The sequence below is a fragment of the Barbus barbus genome, assembly GCF_936440315.1.
Source record: "Barbus barbus genome assembly, chromosome: 9".
In the NCBI taxonomy this organism is placed as follows: domain Eukaryota; kingdom Metazoa; phylum Chordata; class Actinopteri; order Cypriniformes; family Cyprinidae; genus Barbus; species Barbus barbus.
In genome coordinates, this window is record NC_136737.1 from 1,394,665 (window position 1) to 1,417,109 (window position 22,445).

At 41.8% G+C, this 22,445-nt stretch overlaps 1 protein-coding gene across 1 annotated transcript; it reads right to left on the minus strand.

Moving 5' to 3' along the window:
• Window positions 1–10,073: 10,073 nt before the first annotated feature.
• LOC306874473 (interferon-induced very large GTPase 1-like) lies at window positions 10,074–22,283 on the minus strand. Its single transcript, XM_079424541.1, has 7 exons — window positions 22,200–22,283; window positions 20,993–21,088; window positions 20,604–20,663; window positions 19,870–20,388; window positions 19,179–19,778; window positions 14,981–16,635; window positions 10,074–14,056 (listed from the first exon to the last, which is right to left on the minus strand). Exons 2-7 carry the CDS (start codon window positions 21,012–21,014, stop codon window positions 10,361–10,363), a joined length of 6,552 nt encoding a protein of 2,183 aa, XP_079280667.1. The 5' UTR covers window positions 21,015–21,088; window positions 22,200–22,283; the 3' UTR covers window positions 10,074–10,360.
• Window positions 22,284–22,445: the final 162 nt, after the last annotated feature.

Sequence of the window (22,445 nt, forward strand, 5' to 3'; positions counted from 1 at the left end):
CTACAAGATGACTTTTTCTTCAGTTGAACAGTAAATTTGTTTTTTTTTGTTTAATCCACGGTCCTCTGTGATTCATATAATGGCAGTCCAAGGGAGCCATCTCTTTGAGTGTAAAAAAATGTATATACAGACAAAACAAAATTAATACCCGTTGGCCATGATGATACATTGAGGTCTTACGATGCCAAACAATCAATTTGTGCAAGAAACTGAACATGATTTACAACATTTTTACCTCAAATTGGCAGCGTATGGAAACAGCCCTGAGAACAATCATTTATGTTGAACTGGTGAGCATTGTTGCCAATCACAGACATGTTTGCAGCTTCTGGCATGCAAATAGCCACATTTGTGAGCAATAGATGCGAATGGATGATCAGAAATGCATCTGATTGGCCATACGCATTCCAGAAGCAAAAACCATGTCTGTGATTGGATACAGTGTTCAATGTAAACGCTTGCTCTCAGGACAATATGCAGACACAGGGAATTTGAGGTAAATAATGTTCAGTTGGTTGCACAGACCGATCATTTTGCTTCATAAGACCCCAATGTATCGTCATGAGCAATGGGTATTCATTTTTTGTCTGAATATGTTTTTGGACTCTCAAAGAAGTGGCTCCCTTTGACTGCTATTATATGACTCACAGAAGTCCACAGTTTCAGCTAAAAATCTTCTTTACTGTTCCACTGAAGAAGAAAAGTCAACTACATCTTGGGTGGCCTGAGGGTGAGTAAATGAACACTAAATGTTAATTTTTGGGTGAAATATTCCTTTAAGATAAATGTCATTCAGTACATTAGAATTTCAATTAAATTTACAGCGCAGACCACAGAATTCCATGGCCAGTCATCATTAACCTCTCCAGCATCTTCAACATGCTCCTCAATCTCACCCGCTCCCTCACCCAGCCACCTAATTACTGCTGCAGATTGGGTTGACAGCTTCCAGGTTCCATGGGAGAAGCTTCCTGAAGCCTTGATGCAGTGTTTGGAGAGAGGGAAAAGGCCAAGGCCACGGTTACGTAGAGAAATGATCAGGATTGTCGCTTCTGAGATGATGCATGCCTGTGCTTCTCCCAAATAGACAAGCCTCGACAGACGTTGCCAAGAAAATGGTTGGAAAGTATCTGCAGTCACTGCAAGATGTCATAGAAGGTGATGTGATAGGACCAGGATATCACTCACCGCTAATTGAAAATGTAAAGCGGTCTTCAGTACCACGGCTATTGAAGCGCAAACGGGTGTCAGATGAGTATGATACAGATGAAATCCCAGCTGAACGAAGGGCAGCTGTTCAGGACACATATGGCTGCATACAGTGGGACATGAAATTCATGCCAGTGAGTGAGACACTGGAAAGTCAACAAGAGAAAAAAGACAAACTGAAGGTGCTCAGTGAACAGGCAACCATCAGTCCAGAGGAGGTAAAAACTCTTATGAAGTGCACCTACTTTTCCCAGCGTAAAGCAATACACAGTGGAACAGATCTGCAATCACTCATGGAAGAGTGGCCTTTTTTGTTCAAAGAGATTGGCATGATGGTTCACTTTCATGACCTTACTGGTGTATCACTAAAAGAGACTTTCCTCAGTAATGTGGAGAAAAAAGGAAAACGTATTCTGGACTTCATGAGAGGTGTTTGTGCAGACAAGAGCAAACAAGTTTTGCAGGCTGTCACAAAGCCGAAAATTTTGAGAGGACAGTTGGAGGGCTGCTCAGAAGATGTTAAGGATCTGGTGCTCCTCCTACTGTCCTATTTTAATGAAAAAGAGGAGAACCTCTTCTACTATGTCGAAGAAACCTGTATGGCAAAGGAAGTACAAGTGGAAAGCTTGCCTGTGACACCATGTGTCATTGTATGTGGTAAGTTCATCTGTTTTACTGAAGGAGCTTGCGCTCATGTAAGAAAATGTTATATATACAGGTCCTTCTCAACAAATTAGCATATTGTGATAAAGTTCATTATTTTCTGTAATGTACTGATAAACATTAGACTTTCATATATTTTAGATTCATTACAACACAACTGAAGTAGTTCAAGCCTTTTATTGTTTTAATATTGATGATTTTGGCATACAGCTCATGAAAACCCAAAATTCCTATCTCAAAAAATTAGCATATCATGAAAAGGTTCTCTAAACGAGCTATTAACCTAATCATCTGAATCAACTAATTAACTCTAAACACCTGCAAAAGATTCCTGAGGCTTTTAAAAACACCCAGCCTGGTTCATTACTCAAAACCGCAATCATGGGTAAGACTGCCGACCTGACTGCTGTCCAGAAGGCCATCATTGACACCCTCAAGCAAGAGGGTAAGACACAGAAAGACATTTCTGAACGAATAGGCTGTTCCCAGAGTGCTGTATCAAGGCACCTCAGTGGGAAGTCTGTGGGAAGGAAAAAGTGTGGCAGAAAACACAGCACAACGAGAAGAGGTGACCGGACCCTGAGGAAGATTGTGGAGAAGGACCGATTCCAGACCTGGGGGGACCTGCGGAAGCAGTGGACTGAGTCTGGAGTAGAAACATCCAGAGCCACCGTGTACAGGCGTGTGCAGGAAATGGGCTACAGGTGCCGCATTCCCCAGGTCAAGCCACTTTTGAACCAGAAACAGCGGCAGAAGCGCCTGACCTGGGCTACAGAGAAGCAGCACTGGACTGTTGCTCAGTGGTCCAAAGTACTTTTTTCGGATGAAAGCAAATTTTGCATGTCATTCGGAAATCAAGGTGCCAGAGTCTGGAGGAAGACTGGGGAGAGGGAAATGCCAAAATGCCTGAAGTCCAGTGTCAAGTACCCACAGTCAGTGATGCTGGTGTTGGTCCACTGTGTTTTATCAAGGGCAGGGTCAATGCAGCTAGCTATCAGGAGATTTTGGAGCACTTCATGCTTCCATCTGCTGAAAAGCTTTATGGAGATGAAGATTTCATTTTTCAGCACGACCTGGCACCTGCTCACAGTGCCAAAACCACTGGTAAATGGTTTACTGACCATGGTATTACTGTGCTCAATTGGCCTGCCAACTCTCCTGACCTGAACCCCATAGAGAATCTGTGGGATATTGTGAAGAGAAAGTTGAGAGACGCAAGACCCAACACTCTGGATGAGCTTAAGGCCGCTATCGAAGCATCCTGGGCCTCCATAACACCTCAGCAGTGCCACAGGCTGATTGTCTCCATGCCACGCCGCATTGAAGCAGTCATTTCTGCAAAAGGATTCCCGACCAAGTATTGAGTGCATAACTGAACATAATTATTTGAAGGTTGACTTTTTTTTGTATTAAAAACACTTTTCTTTTATTGGTCGGATGAAATATGCTAATGTTTTGAGATAGGAATTTTGGGTTTTCATGAGCTGTATGCCAAAATCATCAATATTAAAACAATAAAAGGCTTGAACTACTTCAGTTGTGTTGTAATGAATCTAAAATATATGAAAGTCTAATGTTTATCAGTACATTACAGAAAATAATGAACTTTATCACAATATGCTAATTTTTTGAGAAGGACCTGTATATATATACTGTATATATATATATATTGGCTGGTGTTAAGTTATTTGCTTACTGTATCTTCTTGCAGGAACATCATGTTATGCTGCAAAGCAATTCATGCTCAGTGTAGACCAAAAAATTGTGAACGACCAGATACCCACCTTCATCACTGCTGTCTGCATGATGTTTGCAAGCTATTACTGCCTCAATATCCACTATCCTGTGGGTCTGGGCTCCACACTTGAGTTCCTTCAGAGGTGTTTTTTTTTCTATTTTAGAACAAATTACTTTATCTAGTGGTTGATTTTGAATTCTTGCATTCAAAAAAGTGTTTCTTCAACATCAATCCTGAGAAGGGCACAAAAGTGGAAACGAAGAAAAACAAGAAGTAACTGTCAGTGAATCCAAGAGTCCTCACCCTCATCGCTGATCTCTCTGATCATGAGTGGAGAGAGACATGTTAAATATGGACCTTCAGTTAACATCCATAACGCTTAAACAGCACTAGTTGTATGGAACAGTATCTATTTTACTGTACCTACTGTTCTATTAACTACTAACAAGTTTTAGGTTAATGTTACTGAAAAAAAAAAGATGGCGGCGCGTACGGACGGAGCGGCTTACAGCTCTCGCTTTTGGTGCACTTTTGTTTGTTTTCTCGTGTGTTTTTTTGTTTGTTGCTTCTGTGAAGCATAATTACAGCCGTCAGAACTTATTAGATATCGGATTTCAACACAAGATTACAGTCACACATGACTTTTATCGCACACACAATATCCCAAAGGACATCACCAGACCACCAGGATCTCCGTGGATTGTTGTCGGTCCTGGCAGACGATGCAGACGACATCGGGAAAGGAAACAAAAGCGGGGCTGCCGGGCCGGCCTTCTGGAGAGACTCAGAAAACAACCACATAAGCTTCCTCTACCAAGTATGTTTCTCACCAATGCAAGATCCATGGCTCACAAAATGGACGAACTGGAGCTTTACATCGCCGGGAATCACTACATCCGCGACTGCTGCATTATGATAGTATCTGAGACCTGGCTTCACCCAAGGATCCCCGACGCAGCAGTGCAGCTGGCGGGTCACACTTTACACCGCTGGGACAGAAACAACGACTCTGGTAAGAGCAGAGGGGGTGGTGTGTGTATATTTGTGCACAATGACTGGTCAAACAACAGTATAATCCTAGATAGAGACTGCTCTCCGGACCTGGAATTCATGACTGTTAAATGCCGACCGTTCTTTTTACCGCGAGAGCTAACAGTAGTGATTGTCACCGCTGTTTACATACCACCCGACGCTAATGTTAGCATAGCTCTCGCTCTCTTGCTAGATGCCATAAACAAAAGCTGTGTGCTCATTCCAATGGAGTACACATTATAGCTGGAGATTTTAACCAGGCAGATTTGAAAACAGCACTTCCACACTTCTTCCAACATGTTAAATGCCCGACCAGAGGGGATAACACACTGGACCGTGTGTACACCAACATTAAACATGCATATAGAGCTATTCCTCTCCCTCACCTAGGCCACTCAGACCACCTCTCTCTGCTTCTTACTCCAGCATATATTTCCCTCAGAAGAAGAACACCACCACTCATAAAGACTGTTTCTATTTGGCCCGAAAATGCACTCTCTCAGCTCCAGGACTGTTTCACACATACTGACTGAGAAGTCTTTAAACATCATGACCTGGCTGTTCACACTGAGGCGGTACTGGCCTAAATCAAGTACTGCATGGACAACGTCACAGTGAATAAAATCATCCGGGTTTTTCCCAACCAGAAGCCTTGGATGACCAGCCAAGTCCACAAGCTCCTTAAAGACCAGAAAGCAGCCTTCAGGTCAGATGATAGAGCTCTTTACAGTGCTGCCAGAGCCAACCTGAAGAGAGGAATTAAGGATGCAAAGAGGGACTACAAAAATAAGGTAGAAGATCACTTCACAGACGGCAAACCACGACAGGTATGGCAGGGATTCCAGCACCTAACAAACTTCAGAGGCAGCAGCTGTGCAGCTAGAAACAACTCGGCTCCACTTGCAGAGGAACTGAACTGCTTCTTTGCTCGTTTTGACAAACCACAGCTGCAAAAAACTACACCACCTCAACCTATAACAGACCCTGGTACCCCCCCACTCACTGTCCAGGATCAAGAAGTGAGGTGGGTGCTCAGAACAGTGAACACACGGAAAGCTGCTGGCCCTGACGTCATCCCAGGGAAGGTGCTCAAGGGATGTGCTGACCAGCTCTCAGGAGTCCTCTTCAACCTCTTCAACCTCTCTTTGACACAAGCTTCAATTCCATCCTGCTTGAAATCCTCCACAATTATCCCCATACCAAAGAAATCAGCCACGGATAGCCTCAATGACTATCGCCCTCACACCGATCATCACGAAGTGCTTCGAAAGGCTGGTGTTGCACCACCTGAAAACCTGCCTCCCCTCCACCTTCGATGAACATCAGTTTGCTTACAGAGCTAACAGATCGACTGAGGATGCAATAGCCATAGCTCTCCATAATGCGCTGTGCCACCTGGGACATCAGGAGAGCTATGTGAGGATGCTTTTTATCGATTATAGCTCAGCCTTCTATACCATCATACCAGACATCCTCTTCAGCAAACTCACAGATCTGGGCTTCCCCTTACTCACCTGTCCTTGGATCAGGAACTTCCTGACTGACCGCCCTCAGACTGTTAAACTCGGCCCCCATCTCTCCTCCACCCGCACGCTCAGCACTGGCTCCCCTCAAGGGTGCGTGCTGAGTCCAATTCTGTACTCTCTCTATACGCATGACTGCCGCCCAGTCCATCACCAGAACAACATCATCAAATCTGCACATGATACTACAGTGGTGGGCCTAATCTAAAGGGGGATGAGGCTGCCTATAGAAATGAGATCCTGAGATTGTCAGAGTGGTGTTCAGCCAACGACCTGACACTTAACACCACCAAAACAAAGGAAATCATCCTTGACTTTAGAAGGCACAGGGCAGACCCCGCTCCCCTCTACATCAATGTAGACTGCGTAGAGAGGGTTCAAACATTCAAATTCCTTGGTACAATCATCTCAGCAGACCTCAAATGGTCAGCCAACACCACAGCAATCATCAAGAAGGCACAGCAGCGCCTTCACTTCTTGAGAGTGTTAAAGAAGAACAACCTAAAGGAGAAGCTGCTGGAGACCTTATATCGCTCTGCAGTGGAGAGCCTGCTGACATACTGTATCACAGTATGGTATTGTAGCTGTACTGAGGCAGAGAGAAAGGGAATACAGCGGATCATTAACACCGCGCAGAGGATCATTGGCTGCCCTCTTCCCTCCCTGAAGGACCTTTACATCTCCCGCTGCCTCAGCAGAGCTCAGAACATTGGAAAAGACCACTCTCACCCTGGATCTCACCTGTTTAAACTGCTGCCCTCTGGCAGGTGCTACAGATGCATTAAATCACGGATCAATAGACTCAAGGACAGCTTCTTCCCCAGAGCTATAATCACACTGAACACACACATGCACTGAACACTCACATGCACTGACATCTTACTCAGTACAAAATGTGTATTTGTGTACCATATTTCTGTGCAATCTCCATTCTTAGTCTTTATTCCTTCAGTCCAGTACAGCCTTGTATTCCTGTGAAACATCTTCACTTTTTGTGCAATGTTTTTATATTCTCATTCCAAATAGTTTTATTCAGAGCCAGAAGTCTACCTCATAGTAGTGCAATAATCTTTTTGACAAACTGTGACTTATTATTATTACTTTTATATATATATATACAACCAACTCTTTCTATGTTTATTTTCTTTATTCTTTGTGAAGTGAAGTGAAGTGAAGTGAAGTGAAGTGAAGTGAAGTGACATTCAGCCAAGTATGGTGAACCATACTCGGAATTCGTGCTCTGCATTTAACCCATCCAACGTGCACACACACCATGAACACACACACACACAGCAGTGAACACACACACACACACACACACAGCAGTGAACACACACACACCGTGAACACACACCCGGAGCAGTGGGCAGCATTTGTGGGCAGCAGTTGGGGGTTTGGTGTCTTGCTCAAGGGCACCTCAGTCGTGGTATTGAGGGTGGAGAGAGCACTGGACATTCACTCCCCCATCTACAATCCCTGCCGGCCCGAGACTCGAACCCAAAAGACCAACTTTACTTGCATATTTCAGATTTTTGAACTACCTGCATATAGTGCAATATGTGTTTAATTTTGGCTTTTGAGAAGTTTGTCATTTGAACATTTGAAGAGTCTGATACTAGAAGGGAGTTCAGAGTGTTTGGCTGTCCACATGCTGAGGTTAATTAAAGTTCTGGAAAACATATTCTGGACCTTTTTAAGTGATTTGTGTGACCGTTCAGATTAGGTACATGGTTGGTGGCATTGCTAAGATCTAAGAAACTACTTTAAAGTAAGTAAACTGAACACTATCAAATCCTTTATGTTAAAAGTATGTTGTCTTTATAGAGACACTAGCTGAATACACTTCTGTTATGCAAGTTATCTTGTCATAACAATTGTAAAAGTTGACTTTCACTTCTGTCACGTTAGGCATCGCTTTCAAACTCATGAGTGGTTGTTGACTTGGAGGAAAGAACTTGCTTGGACCTTTGTGACACCAAAGAAAGTGGTGAGATTGTAATCTATTTCAATATTTTATTATTTTATTACATGTAATTTATAAACTGTGCATTTAGAAGATTGAAAGACATGCTTGAAACTAATTATTTTGTTTTATCTATTCTTTCTTACGTCTACAAGAGGTTATACGTGACAAGGTCCTCATCAATCTTTTTCCTGCAAGTCTCTTTTTGGATTCGATACCTTTATAAATAGTGGTAAGTTGTACTATTCAGCATACATTAATGACTTCCTTACCAAACAATTTTTAAGTATTACTAAATCATTTAACCCTTTCCTTAACAAAGTCTCTAATTTTTCCTAAGCTTTATCAGCACTGACCTTCAATGAGTACATTCGATTTATATGATTTAAACTGGAACTGCCCTACTAATGAACTAATCATACATGTTACCTTTTGGTCACTTGCTCATCTATTGTAACTATTGTCATTGATATGGACAAAATTGGTGTACTACAATTTTCAGTCTTTCATTGCAATCACAGTCTTTTCATAATCTTCCAAATTATATTTACACAGTCTCATGTTGTTGCGGGTCAAGCACGCATTTGCGTGTTTACAACAGTGTGTGATGTAAAACTGTTTATCATGAGGAAACATTGTGTGCATTTAGTAAAACTAGGGAACAATGTGAGACTGACTGGCCGATCACCGGTCCAGTCGAAGCACGCTGAAAATTGAGTCTGATTCTGGTCCCTAGTTGGTGCGTTTCTTACTATTACCGTTATCATTTTTTTAATAGTTTTTTTTGGGGGGGGATTGCAGAGAGGATCATGTCATCATATCAAAGCACAATCTGTTGGCAATTTATGATTCGACACCTGCTCAAAATTCCAGTTTTCAGAACGGCGCCTCTGAAAAAGCCTCTGTTCCACCACTCTTCAGTAAAGTCTGGAGCCAGTAATTCAGACACCAGTCTCAAGGATAATTATTGGTAAGTAGTGGTAGTTCAGTAAATTTTCACCACCTTTATGTATTTGGCTAGTAACTGGTATCGTCTGATGATTTGTAACACATATGATGATTGTCGGATTGCTTGAGTGTGTATTTAGGCTTCAAGCTGACAGATGTGAAACAAATGCTTGTGATTAGCTAGGTGCTGAGATGTGTCTTTCAATCTTTTGCCCTGATACTCTATTGATTGTCAGAGTGGCCAGAGTGTTGTTTGGTTTTGTGTAGTTCATTGGAATTCAGTTTAACAAAAGAAGACTTATGTCTTTGTAGGCATAATGCTCATGGACTGTATGAATCTAACTTGTCTTTGTGTCTGTTTCCTGCAGAGAGATCATGCCGGTCCTCAGGTAGCACACGTGACAATGCAAGCTTTACCTTTCCAGTTTCTCGAACCAACTCAGTCCCATATCTTCAGTCAAGTGTGGACTTATTACTATTGTTCAACCAGAGCAAGTTGTTTTGATTGATGTTTATTCCACCACTGGTTATCCTTAATTTATTATGGACACATGCAGTTTTTCCAAGATCAACACGTCTTTGTGAGTATACTGGACAAGTTATTGAATCAGCTCAGACTATTATAACAGTGTCTGTATATAAAAAACTCTTTCTTTAAAGTCTATTAATGATAGTCTGTGCCTTGATTTACAATGGGTAATATTTAATAATTAATTTAGTAATTTACAATAACCTGACTAACTGTAATGCCTTATGTGTTATACTGTAATTTTTGCGGTGACATTCTGGCAACCACAGCTGCCGGTAATTTTCTGTAAAATTGAACTTTACAATAAAATACTATAATATTTCATACAGTTGTATTGTATTTATTACGGAGATAGACTGTATGTAGGTTTAAAGTATATTTGTTATTTGTTAAAGTAGTTTACCGTAAAACAAGTTAACATTTACAGCTGCTATTTTTAAAGTAAATTACTGTAAACAGGTTTACATTTTATCTGTTTTATTTAAGAGTAATGTACCGTAAACAACAAACAATTCTCAACTGTAAAATTTACAGTTGCCAAAAAGCATTCTGTAAAGTGTTACACATTGTCACCATATTTTATATAAAACCACAGCTGCCGGTATTTTACCGTATTTTACACTATTTTTTTTTACATCTTTCCACTCCCCTCAAATGTTTTACTGTGGTATTTTTCCAGATCAGGGGTGATGCTCCACTTCACATAAACTCCTCCTGCTCTTCTGTATTCTCTATATGGAAACCTTCCTGTTGTATTAAAATCCTGATGCAGATCCATGACAGTATTTCTGGAAAATACTATAGTACTCTTCTCTCTTCTTCTGAACATATATTACAGGATCATTGTATTCTCTGAACAGTCTGTGCTGGTCAGTGATTGTCTTGTTTGCTCTCTTACAGATGGACAGAACCAAATTAATGAAGAATTCATTCTTGAACACATATTTCACTGGTCCTTCCTCATGTTCTGATAGTCTTGCTCTGATGTAATCTATGAGTTGTTGAATGCAGCTGATGTTGTAGCCCATCTTTGAGATGTTAAATGACTGAATCATTCTGTCTGTTTGCTGAACAACATGATCTATGAATGATCTTATTTGAGTTTCATCTTCTTGAGACAAAATATAACCAAACATCTCTTTATTTGATCTGTAAACATTTGTTAAAGCTCCTGTAAATCCACTGGGTTTCTTTAACTGTACATAATCATCATAACTCAGCAGAGTGAAAATATCCCTGCTCTCCCTCCAGTGATCTACAAGAACACTTTCATAGACGTCACTGAGGATCTCTCTCACATCTCTCATTATATCAGTGTCTCTGAATGCAGGAGCATCTCTGATGATCTTCACAATCTGTTCCCAGAACAAATCAAACTCCTTCTTCAGTGTTTCTTCATCATTTGTTTTGTCTTTGAGTTTTAAGGCGAGTTCTCTGCTCTTTTCATAAAGTGTGTTTTCATGATGTGTTCTCTGAGCATCAATCCTTTTCTTCAGGTTTCGCTGCCGAAGAACCTCATTTAATTTTCTCTTTGTTTCTCTCACAATATTTCCCTGAATCTCTTTGATTTTGATTTCAAATGATGTTTTCCACTGAATCAGTATTTCTGCATATGTGTCTTTCTCAAAGTATTCAGACACTGATTTATCCACTTCTTCACTTGTCTTCTTCAGCTCTCTTTGAAGATCAGTTTCATCAATCTCCTGAATCGCTTCATTTTCTATTTTGTTCAGTAGTTTGTTCTCAGTTTCCATCATGGCTCTGTGAAGACTCCAGGACCACTTCCTGTATTCTGTCTCTAGTTTCCTGTAAGCTGAAATCTCCAGAGAGTTTCTGAAGCTGAAGACGAATCGTTCATTCAGCAAAGCCTCCCAGAGATCTGTAATACGATCTTTGAAGTCTTTCAGCCTCATTCCATCTGATTTTGAGGCATGAGATATAATAGTTTTCTTCAGTTCTTGAATGTTCTCACAGTAGTCTGGGTTTGTTGGAGCCATCGGTGGGCTTCCCTCCCAGAGCTGAGGAATATACTTCACATCTTCCTGAGCATCAAATCTAATGATATCACTGAAACACTCTGCATCACAGACTTCTTCTTTAGCAGCGAGTTTAGTCATAACATCCAGTTTCTCCTGCAGTCGTCTCCTTCCCTCCATGTTTTTCTCTTCAGCTGTGACGTCTGAGACGTTCTGATGCACAAACACACAGCTGGGATTCAGTCTGACCTTCTTCATCCTCATGAAGAACTGAACAACAATCTGAAGAATGTCCTGCATCTCAGCTGGGTTTTCTCCAAAGATGTTGATCAGTGTCAGATTCGCAAGACCTACAACAAATGTGGAGAATGCATTGTCATGATGTCTTGTTGATCTTCCAGCCAGTTCTAGAGCTCGAAGACCCTCAGAATCAACAACCAGAATATAGTCAGTGTTCATCTGTGTTTTCATATCGTCTGAGACTCTGATCAGCTGCATGAAAGCTCCTCTGGTTGTTCTGCCAGCACTGACGGCAAACTCAAGTCCAAACATGGCATTCAGCATGGTGGATTTCCCTGAGCTCCGAAGCCCTAAAACTGACAGCACAAAGACTCTCTGGTCTCCCAGTTTCTGGATGAGTTGATCTAGAACAGCAGAGATCCAGATCACAGGAACATGAGCAGCATCTCCATCCATCAGCTCCAGTGGAGATCCAGAGATCATCATCTCTGCTGCGAGACTCGGGAGAGAAGAGAAGTCAACCTGCAGGTCTTTCTTGTTCTTCTTCACAGATGAGCATGATTCATAGATCTGACCGATCTCCCTCATGATGTGCTCCACACCAAAGACTGCAGCTTGAAGATCCTCAGATATTCTCTCAAGTTCAAGTTCAGATTTGAGTTGCTCAGATTTATCATAGTTCTCTTTCAGTTCTACAACTATTGACCACTTTGCATGATATTTGTGATGTAGAGCAAATATGTCAGCTGATATATATTCATCCAGGAGGATTCTGAGCCATTTGAGGAAAAACATATTCTCATTTGCAGCATCTGAGTTCATTTCTTTGAGAAACCACTTCATAAACTCACTGATGTCAGATTCATGCTGCTTTTGACGGATTTTCTTCATCTCTGTTTGTTTTCTACTGATGTATATTTCTGTCTCATCTGCTCGATGTCGATGTAGCTCTCTGTTCTTCTGACTCCACTGATGCCACAGTTTCCCCTGATGAGGCAGAAAGGATTCTTTGATTTCTGTCAGATCTTTCTTCTCCAGTAAACTCATCATCTGCTGTGCTGCTTCTCTTCCTCTCCTGCAGTCTTCATCATCTTCCTCATCTACTCTGATCTCTGAGTGTTTGGACACATCTTCAAGTCTGAAAGTGTGAGAGGAGACTGAGAGACAAGCATTTATAGCTCTTCTGAGTTCTTCAGACACATCTGACTGATTTCTGTCTTTCAGACCAATCTTGTATTCCCCTTTCTTCATCTTCATAACAGTGGATTCATCCTCAGTTAAAAGACAAATGAGTGGCTTTGAGTCCTTGTAGAGTGTTTGAAGTGTTTTCATGTTTCTATCATTCCTGTCCAGTCGTGGCAGAAGAACAACATTGACTGAGCTCATGTCAGTGAGGATCTGCAGCTGTTTCTCGTGGTCTCCTGCATCTCCGTGTAGATTACAGAACGCTACACACTCAGTGAATTTATCATCATATGACCCAGGCGGACAGAACCAGGCGATCTCCACCACTCCATCCATCAGTTCTCTGGTTCTGCTGCTGTCTGGGCAGTTCCTGTGGAAGAACGTGTTGTGTCTCTCATTGATCAGACTGTTCATCAGCTCAGACTTGGAGGAAGACACAGAGCCAAACCTGAAGAAAAACACCATTGGAGTTTGTGCTCTGTAGATCGGCTGGGTTTGATTGATGATCTCATAGTAGGTGTTTCTGATCTTCCAGCTCTTGGTGATTTGTCTGAATGTCCAGAGAGGAAACTCAATCTGTTGTGTGAATGGATCAGGAACAAGCAGAGGCAGAGCGTACTGACACTGGGACAGTTTAGTGACCATCAGCTGCTTCAGGAAAACATCAGCACAATGAAACACGGCCATCTGGACATCCATCGGGTGAATAAGGTCAGACTGACTGGTTCTTTTGTTAGACAAAAACATTTCATTAAAAATATCAAACACATCTTCAGATGAGTCACTGTCTCTTTGCTGTGTATGATCCTGTTCATTGGTCTGTTTAGTTTTAATGTATCTTGCTCTGTAGTTCATCATCAGTAGTTTCTGTAGGAAAGTCTGAATCAGCTCTTCTTCAGCACAAGACTCATGAGACTGTAATGAATGTTTAGTTATCTGAAGAACATCTGCAGCTCTCAGTTTATTGCCTTCAAGATGAAGTCTGTCAAATACATTCTTCTGTTTGTTTTCTGCTCTGACTTCTGCTGGTTCAATGTCCTTGTTTTCTCCCTGTGGAAAAAACAATAATACACTAAGTTAAAACTAGGGGTGTGACGAGACACTTATCCCACGAGACAAGATGAGACACGAGACTGGGTTCACAAGAAAAAGACAAGACAAGATTTTTTGACTTAAAAAAAAAAAATCCTAAATGATGAAATATATAGGGAAAATTTTTTTATTTTATTCAACTGAAAAACAAAATTTAAAAAATGTAGGTGTATTTTGAAATCAACTTGTACTTCATGAAATTAAACTTCTACTTTAATGAATTATAGAGATAGACCTGCACGATTCTGGATAAATTGAGAATTACAGTTTTTTAAAATAAATCCATTTCATTTCCATTCAAGACACTTACGATGTGAAACAGGTGTTAGAGAAGTTGTTTTGTCGCCGCTCATATCAGTGAAGAACATCGGAAGCGTGATGATGGCCGACCCTCTGATTCATTAACATGGGCAGCGACAAAACGTGCTTCTCACGATCCACTGACACTCGTGATGTTGCTGCATCGTTGTCATTCAGGAATAAGATCGCATGGGTGTTTGAATCAAGATCGCAATTTTTTAAGTATTAATGGTGCAGCTCTAATGTAAACTAATGTAAACACTGCAAAATGTTTTGTGAGGGTATTGTCACGTTCTCGCGAGACCAGTTGGATCTCGTCACATCCCTAGTTAAAACATTAGTATAATTATTATTATTATAATACAAGCAATAATTCATTTCTGTTACTCAGTGTCAATACAGATATAACAGACTTGTCCTGTCATCTGAGCTTTCTTACATTTTAAAATAATTTAATCATTAATATAATATAATAATTATCTGGATTTATTAATGTGATAATTATATATGAATACAGTCTTAAATATAATAAAGAGAAAATGTGATGAATGAACATTAATATGTTCTCTTCATGTTTCTCACCTGCAGTGAACGATCAGTTTCAGAGCAGATCTTCTTCTCTTTCTCTCCTTCATATTCCTCTCTCCACTCCACTCGTCTTCTCATCAGTTCTTCTTCATGCTGTTCTTCAAGCAGTCTCAGTTTCTCTTCAAGAGTCTTCTGTTGATCTTCTTTCAGTCTCTTCTCTAAATCCTCTAGTTCTTCTCCTCTCTCTCTTTCTATTCTCTCTTTCTCTCTGATTATTCCCTCCATTTCACTCTTCAGTCTCTCAATCTCTTCAGCACAAATCTGTTTTTCTCTCTCTCTTCTTTTCTCTTCTTCTTCTCTTCTGTTCTTTTCCTCTAGTCTCTGTTTCTCCCATTCCTCTCGTTCTCTCTTCATCTCGTCTCTCATCTGAATCTCCTTTTCTATCATTTCTCTTTTATGTTGTTCTTCTCTCTCACTGAATTCTTTTTCTTTTCTCATTTTCTCTTCTTCATAATTCTGTCTTTCCTCCTCTATAATCTTCATTATTCTCTCTTCATGTTTAGAGCGAAGATCTTCTTTCTCTCTTTCTATTCTCTCTCGCTCTTGTTTCAGTTTCTGATTATATTCATCCCAGTCTTTCTGTTCTTTCTCTCTTCTTTTCTCATCCTCTTCTTCTCTTCTTGTCTTTTCCTTTTCTCTCTGTTTCTTCCATTCCTGTCGTTCGCTCTTCATCTCTCTCTCTTTCTCCGTTATTTGTGTTTTATATTGTTCTTCTCTTTCTTTAAACTCTTCTTCTCTTCTCTTCTTTTCTTCTAGTCTCTGTTTCTCCCATTCCTCTCGTTCTCTCTTCAGCTCCTCTCGTGTCTTTCTCTCTTGTTCCTCTCGTTCTTTAATGTCTCTTTTATATCGTTCTTCTCTCTCAGTAAATTCTTCTTCTCTTCTCTTTCTCTCTTTGTCATGATCTTCCTTCATCTTCATCTTCATTCTCTTTTTCTCTTCTATATGTTTGTTCATCAGTTCTTCTCTTTCTCTGTTCAGCTGCTCCACTTTCTCCATCAGTATCTTCTTTTGTTGTTCTTGTATTTCTCTCTCCATCTCTCTGAACATCTTACATGAGTAGTAACTCTCTCCGTTCTCTTTCACCATGTTGTCTATCTTCTGCAGTAGATCAGTCACCTGTGTTCGGTCTCCAGTCTCTTTATTATTGAACACATGATATCTGTTTCCACATGCTTCAATCAGCTGATTCAGAGCAGATCCAGGTTTTCCCAAACACTGTTCAATGGTTTTGTCATTCAGATCGTCTCCTCTGGTGAAGAGCACCATGGTGTACATTAATGAGTTTTCTCCAAACGTCTCTTGAATGATCTCCACAGCTGTTGCCTCTTCTTTAGTGAATCGTTGTCCTAGATTGAGCACGATGATGAACACATGTGGTCCAGGCAGGATGATGGGGATGCTGTTGCTGATTTCTCTCTGGGTTTCTTCATTACTGAGTTCAGTATCAAACAGTCCTGGAGTGTCGATCACAGTAATGTGTCTGCTGTTGATTTCAGCTGTTTCTCTCTGACACAATTTAGTAACAGACTCTTGAGATGTTACTGCTTTAAATGCTTTTCTTCCTAAGATGGTGTTTCCAGTTGCACTTTTCCCGACTCCAGTTTTTCCCAGCAGCACAATCCTCAGATCATCTTCTCTCTCTGTTGAACCTGTAAGAGAGGAAATGCATCAGTTTTACAGCCTAAAGCTTTTTTTTTTTTAGCACAAATTGCTTCTGTAACATTAAAGAAGTCTGCTATCTGCTTGTCTAGTATTTCAGTGTTTCAGCTTCACTGCTCCAGATCATTGTAGTAGTAGTTCAGTGATTGGCCAAAATGATCAGTTTGAATATCGTAATAATCTTAATTTCCTGTGGAACACTGAAGCTTGACCTTTGACCTTATTTTTGTCCAATCAGAATGTTTGACTTTGGAATTTTTAAACTGAATTGTGAATTTTTTAACTTTGAATTTTGCAGTTATTTTGTTTAAAATACAAATGTATAAAACTCTAACTTAGAATCAAACTCTACTGTAGTAAAAATTCAATTTCAAAACATGCTCTGTAGTTTAAGACCCAAAATACTTTTCAGCTCATTACTGTCACATGTCGGTTTTCCTTTCAGTTCTGTTTTGACCTTATTTGGTAGTTCCTGTTCTGATTTAGTTAATTAGTAATCATCATTTAGTCTTGTCACCTGTGTTTGATTAATTATCTAGTTTGCTCCTTTGTTTCCTGTTTCTTTATAAGCATTCAGTTTTGTCCCAATCCTTGTCGGATCTTAAGTTTACAATGGTGTATGTGTGTTGATGCCAAATAAATTCTCTTTTGTTATTCTTCGTCGAGCGCTCCCGTTTCTACAACCACCGACCGTTACAGAAGATCCGACCGCATACTGAAGACGAGATCAGCGCTCAGGATGCTTGAGCTTGTGCCCGTCGTTTGCGGGGGTTCACGCCGCTGTTCGCGGCTCGCCCCTGCTCGTTCTGCGTGGGATGTTGGGCTGCCTGTCGCGGCTTACCCAAGCCACCCGTTTTGGGGAGAACGGGTCGCCATTCGCCGCTCGCCCATACCCACCGCCCAAAAGAAATTCGTCCCGCCTGAGACGGCAATGAACGTTGCGCCGTCCGCGGCGAAGAGGATCCCGCCGTACACGGCGATGAATGTTCCGCCTGCGGCGAGGAGGATTCCGCCGCAAGGGGCGATGAACGTTGCGCCGTCCGCGCTGAAGAGGATCCCGCCGCCTATAACGGTTCACCCCGAACCACCGAGGAAGGAAAAACAGGTGCCGGTAGGGATTTTGATAGAGTTTGAGGGCATGTCAGTCCCTCCAGTGCCTGCTCCTCGCCAGTGCCATCCAGTGCCTGCTCCTCGCCAGTGCCATCCAGTGCCTGCTCCTCGTCTGTGCCCTCCTATCCCTGCACCTCGCAAGAGGGTCCCGTCCAGCCCACCTGAGTTCCCGCTGGTCCCGTCCAGCCCACCTGAGTTCCCGCTAGTCCCGTCCAGCCCTCCTGCGTCTCCGCTGGTCCCGTCCAGCCCCGCGCCTCCCGTGCGCCCTCTAATGTCCGCGCTACAAGAGCGTCCCTTTGAATCCGCGCTGCCAGAGCGCCCCCAAGTGTCCGCGCTGCAAGAGCGCCCTCCTGCGTCTCCGCTGGTCCCGTCCAGCTCTCCTTCGTCTCCGCTGGTTCTATCCAGCTTCGCGCCTCCCGTGCGCCCCCAAGTGTCCGCGCTGCAAGAGAGCCCTCTAAAGTCCGCGCTGCAAGAGCGCCCTCTAATGTCCGCTCCTCCAGAGCGCCCTCAAGTGCCCGCTCCTCCAGAGCGCCCTCAAGTGCCCGTTCCTCCAGAGCGCCCTCAAGTGCCCGCTCCTCCAGAGCGCCCTCAAGTGCCCGCTCCTCCAGAGCACCCTCAAGTGCCCGCTCCTCCAGAGCGCCCTCATGTACCTACTCCTCCAGAGCGCCCCCAAGAGCCCTCTCCTCCAATATGGCCGCCTGAGGGGATCTTTCCCAAATAAATTTTTTTTGGGGGGGCCATATAGCCGCAGTTTGTGTGGCCAGGCCAAAGGCCAAGGCCACAAAGGATCCCGATCCGCCTAGGCCGCCCGAGGACCCCGATCCGCCAAGGCCGCCCGAGGACCCCGATCCACCATGGCCTCCCGAGGACCTTGATCCGCCAAGGCCGTCCAAGGACCCAGATCCACCATGGCCTCCCGAGGACCTTGATCCGCCAAGGCCGCCCGAGGACCCCGATCCACCATGGCCTCCCGAGGACCTTGATCCGCCAAGGCCGTCCAAGGACCCAGATCCACCATGGCGTCCCGAATCTCCAGTCCCGCCATGGCCTCCCAAGGCCCCTGATCCGCCCTGGAGGCTTCTCTGTTCTCCTCCCTGTCCTGATCCTATGCCAGCCTCCAGGACGCCCGCCCCCCGATATCTGTAACATGTCGGTTTTCCTTTCATTTCTGTTTTGACCTTATTTGGTAGTTCCTGTTCTGATTTAGTTAATTAGTAATCATCATTTAGTCTTGTCACCTGTGTTTGATTAATTATCTAGTTTGCTCCTTTGCTTCCTGTTTCTTTATAAGCATTCAGTTTTGTCCCAATCCTTGTCGGATCTTAAGTTTACAATGGTGTATGTGTGTTGATGCCAAATAAATTCTCTTTTGTTATTTTCGTCGAGCGCTCCCGTTTCTACAACCACCGACCGTTACAATTACCTTGTGTCAGTAAAGGTGTTTCTAGTGAGTGAATTTTCTTCCTCATCTCATCAAATTTCATCTGTTTCTCCATCTGTGCCTCCATCAATGTCTCTGTAGAGAAACAATCACCACTATTTTCCTCAACCATCTGCTCCAGTTTCTCCATCAACACAGACACTTGTGTGTTCAGGTCAATGAACTGATGTCTTCCTCCTAAACTCTGAATGACAGACTGTGTTTCTTCATTTAGTTCTGCTGTCTGATGCTCTGGATTCTGCTTTATGAGGATCATGATGTGTTTGTTGATTCTTGAGCTGAATATCTTCTGGATCTTCTCCATTTCTGCTTTGTCTTCATTATTAAGTGGAGCATCAGGAATAGTGAGGAGGAAAACATGAACTCCAGGATGACAGAGAGACACACAGCGGTGAGTCTGACGCATCACTTCCTCCTCTGAGAGACCAATCAGAGCTGGAAGCTGTATTACACTGATCTGCCGTCCATGAAGCTCCACGTCTGATCTTCTGTCTGTCTGCTGCAGGATCAGATCTGATACGGAGGATTTTAATGTGCCATCACTCCCACAAACAACCAGATTCAGCTTCACACACTCTGAAACTGAGAACAGAAGAAGATTAAAACATGTTAATTTAACAATATAACATCAAATATCATCACACAATATCATCCATTGTGAAATACTGTGAACCTTCAGCACAATCCAGGTGCTGTCCATCATTCATCTTCACAATGTCCTCAAACATCTGCAGAAGATCATCAGGAGAGCTGCTCCTCTGAAGAATGAAGTGTCTGTTTGCACATTTCTGGATGATGTTCTGTAGGATGTCACTGGTTTCTGTGGGCTCTTGTGTTGTGAGCACCATGGTGTGTTGATAAACGCTCTCAGAGAAAGAGAGCAGCACCTTCTCCACACGCTCCTGATCTTCTGCTGAACACTGATCATGTTTGAGGAGCAGAACGATCACATGAGGTCCTGGATCAGACAGAAACACACACTCTCTCACTGTCTGTGTGATCTGATGATCTGAGATGTTCGTCTGGAGCAGCTGAGGACTGTTGATGATGATCAGGTGTCTGTCCTTCAGTCTTCCTCCGACTCTCTCTACAACATCTGGAGGAGCTTCACTGACAAACGCTGCTCGTCCTAAGATGAAGTTCCCCACCAGACTGTTTTCTGACACGCTCGAACACAGAAGAACAATCCTCACTGCAAAGAGTCAAATCACAATCCTCACATCATACAGTAACACATGTGATATTTAGTATGCTATGATGCCAGGATCTTGATCTTAATCCATCATCACAGATCAATATGACCAGAATCCATTGGTAGAAGACAGATTTAATCACTTCGGTGACTTTAATCATTTAGATGATTAAACAACACTCAACAATTTATTTATGTAGAAAAAAAAGACTTACTCTGAAGAGGTGGATCTATACTCGCTCTTCTTCTGCGAGGAGGATTGTGGAGGACAATCACTGTACGAAACAAAAGTCTTAGATTATATTTTACCTTCATCACCCAACAGAAAACATTTTCAACAAATGATTAAAACAGCAAAACTGGTCTAAGTGAAAGTCTGAGATGCTTAGAAGTCACATCAGAATAAATATGTTTGGAGTTTGTTGAGGAGATGAAAATAGTTTTGATAATTTTCATTATAAATATGCAAGAAGAAATGGATTTCCTTAGATATGATGCCACTGGACGTAAATAAAGTGCTTCAAGAAATAACAATTTTATTGACAATGTAATGAAAATATTCTTTTAGAATCATTTTAAACGAAGATGTGACTGTGATTTTTACCTGTGGTATCTGAGGTTGACATGCTGATATTCTATTCTTTCTTCAGTCTTCAGCTGATCATCTTCTCTAAAGCTTGACGTCTGTCTGATCATCGTCCTGTAAGAGATTTTAGTGATTTTCAAACAGTCTCTGTTCATTCGTCCAGACTATGTGAAGCTCCATCACTGTTCTGCAGCTTCTGTGCCTGTTGTTTGTCGTTCAGTTTTCTGTTTAACTACAGTAGCTTGAATGACAAGCTCTTGCGGTAAACCTGCTGTGAATCACAGGTTTGATTCCCACTGAACAAACACACGCTGATAACACTCATATGTTGGGCAGTAATGCGTTACAGTAATAATATTACTTTCCCTGGTAACTAGTAGTGTAACTAATTATTAATAAAATTAAAGTAATATTATTACAGTTACCATAAAAAATGGCTAGTTAGTTACTTTTTTTGTCACAATCGCTAATGATTTGAAATTCCAAAATTTAATTATCCCTATCAATTTTCATAATCATTATTCGTGGGTGTACGATACGTGCGTGACGTCACCAACGCAGCAAGCTAGCTTCGTCGGAAGATGGAGAAGCCCACCACACTTAGCGGCTGGAAATACAGCCATTATTTTAATTTTGTTGGGAGAAAGGATGACAAAAACATCAGCGTCACATGCAAATTGTGTAGTGGCACTAAGACTTTGTCTACTGCGATCAACACAACTTCCAATCTCCTGAAACACCTTCTACGACAGCACGTCATAAAACCACCACAAAAGAGGCAGCCGATGAAGGCTGTAGCCCTAAAAAAGCTAAACAAAGTCAAAGTAATAAGTAAAGTAATAATAGTACATTTTAAAGGAGTAACTAGTAATGAGTAATATCCTCCTGAGAACTCCCCAAAAAAACCTTTATGAATTTTATATTTTGTTCATGCCATTACATTGTTTAGAGCATAAGAAAAAAATGGAAAAATAACATTTTTGAAAAATTATATTTTATTCATATTTTATTCCATGTCCTCTGTAGATGACACTAGGACTAATTTTAAAAATAAAATGGCATGAATAGACATCAAAAAGGCAAAAATAGAAGATGAAAATGAAGCTGCTGCTCATGCAGCTATTACGTTCATAAATGAACTAAAGTCATCATTTAATGTAGCTTGTCACAATTACGTTTCATATATCAAACACAAAGAGTATTTATAATCAAACAGGATACCTACTTCGAGATTCCATCATGTAGACGTTTCTTTATGTTGCTAAAATGCGAGCAGGAAGAAGTTTGCAGGAAGAGTCGTTCACTTTATGAAGGAATCCAACCGGTTCCTGTCTGTCTGGTCTGACAACAAGCTTGAGGCATAACGTCAATAAATGACAAAAACAACAGCAGATGAACAAAGATATGACAAAAACAGATTGAGGAAAATCAGTCTATTCGAGACATACTAGTCCTTATTTAATTATGCATT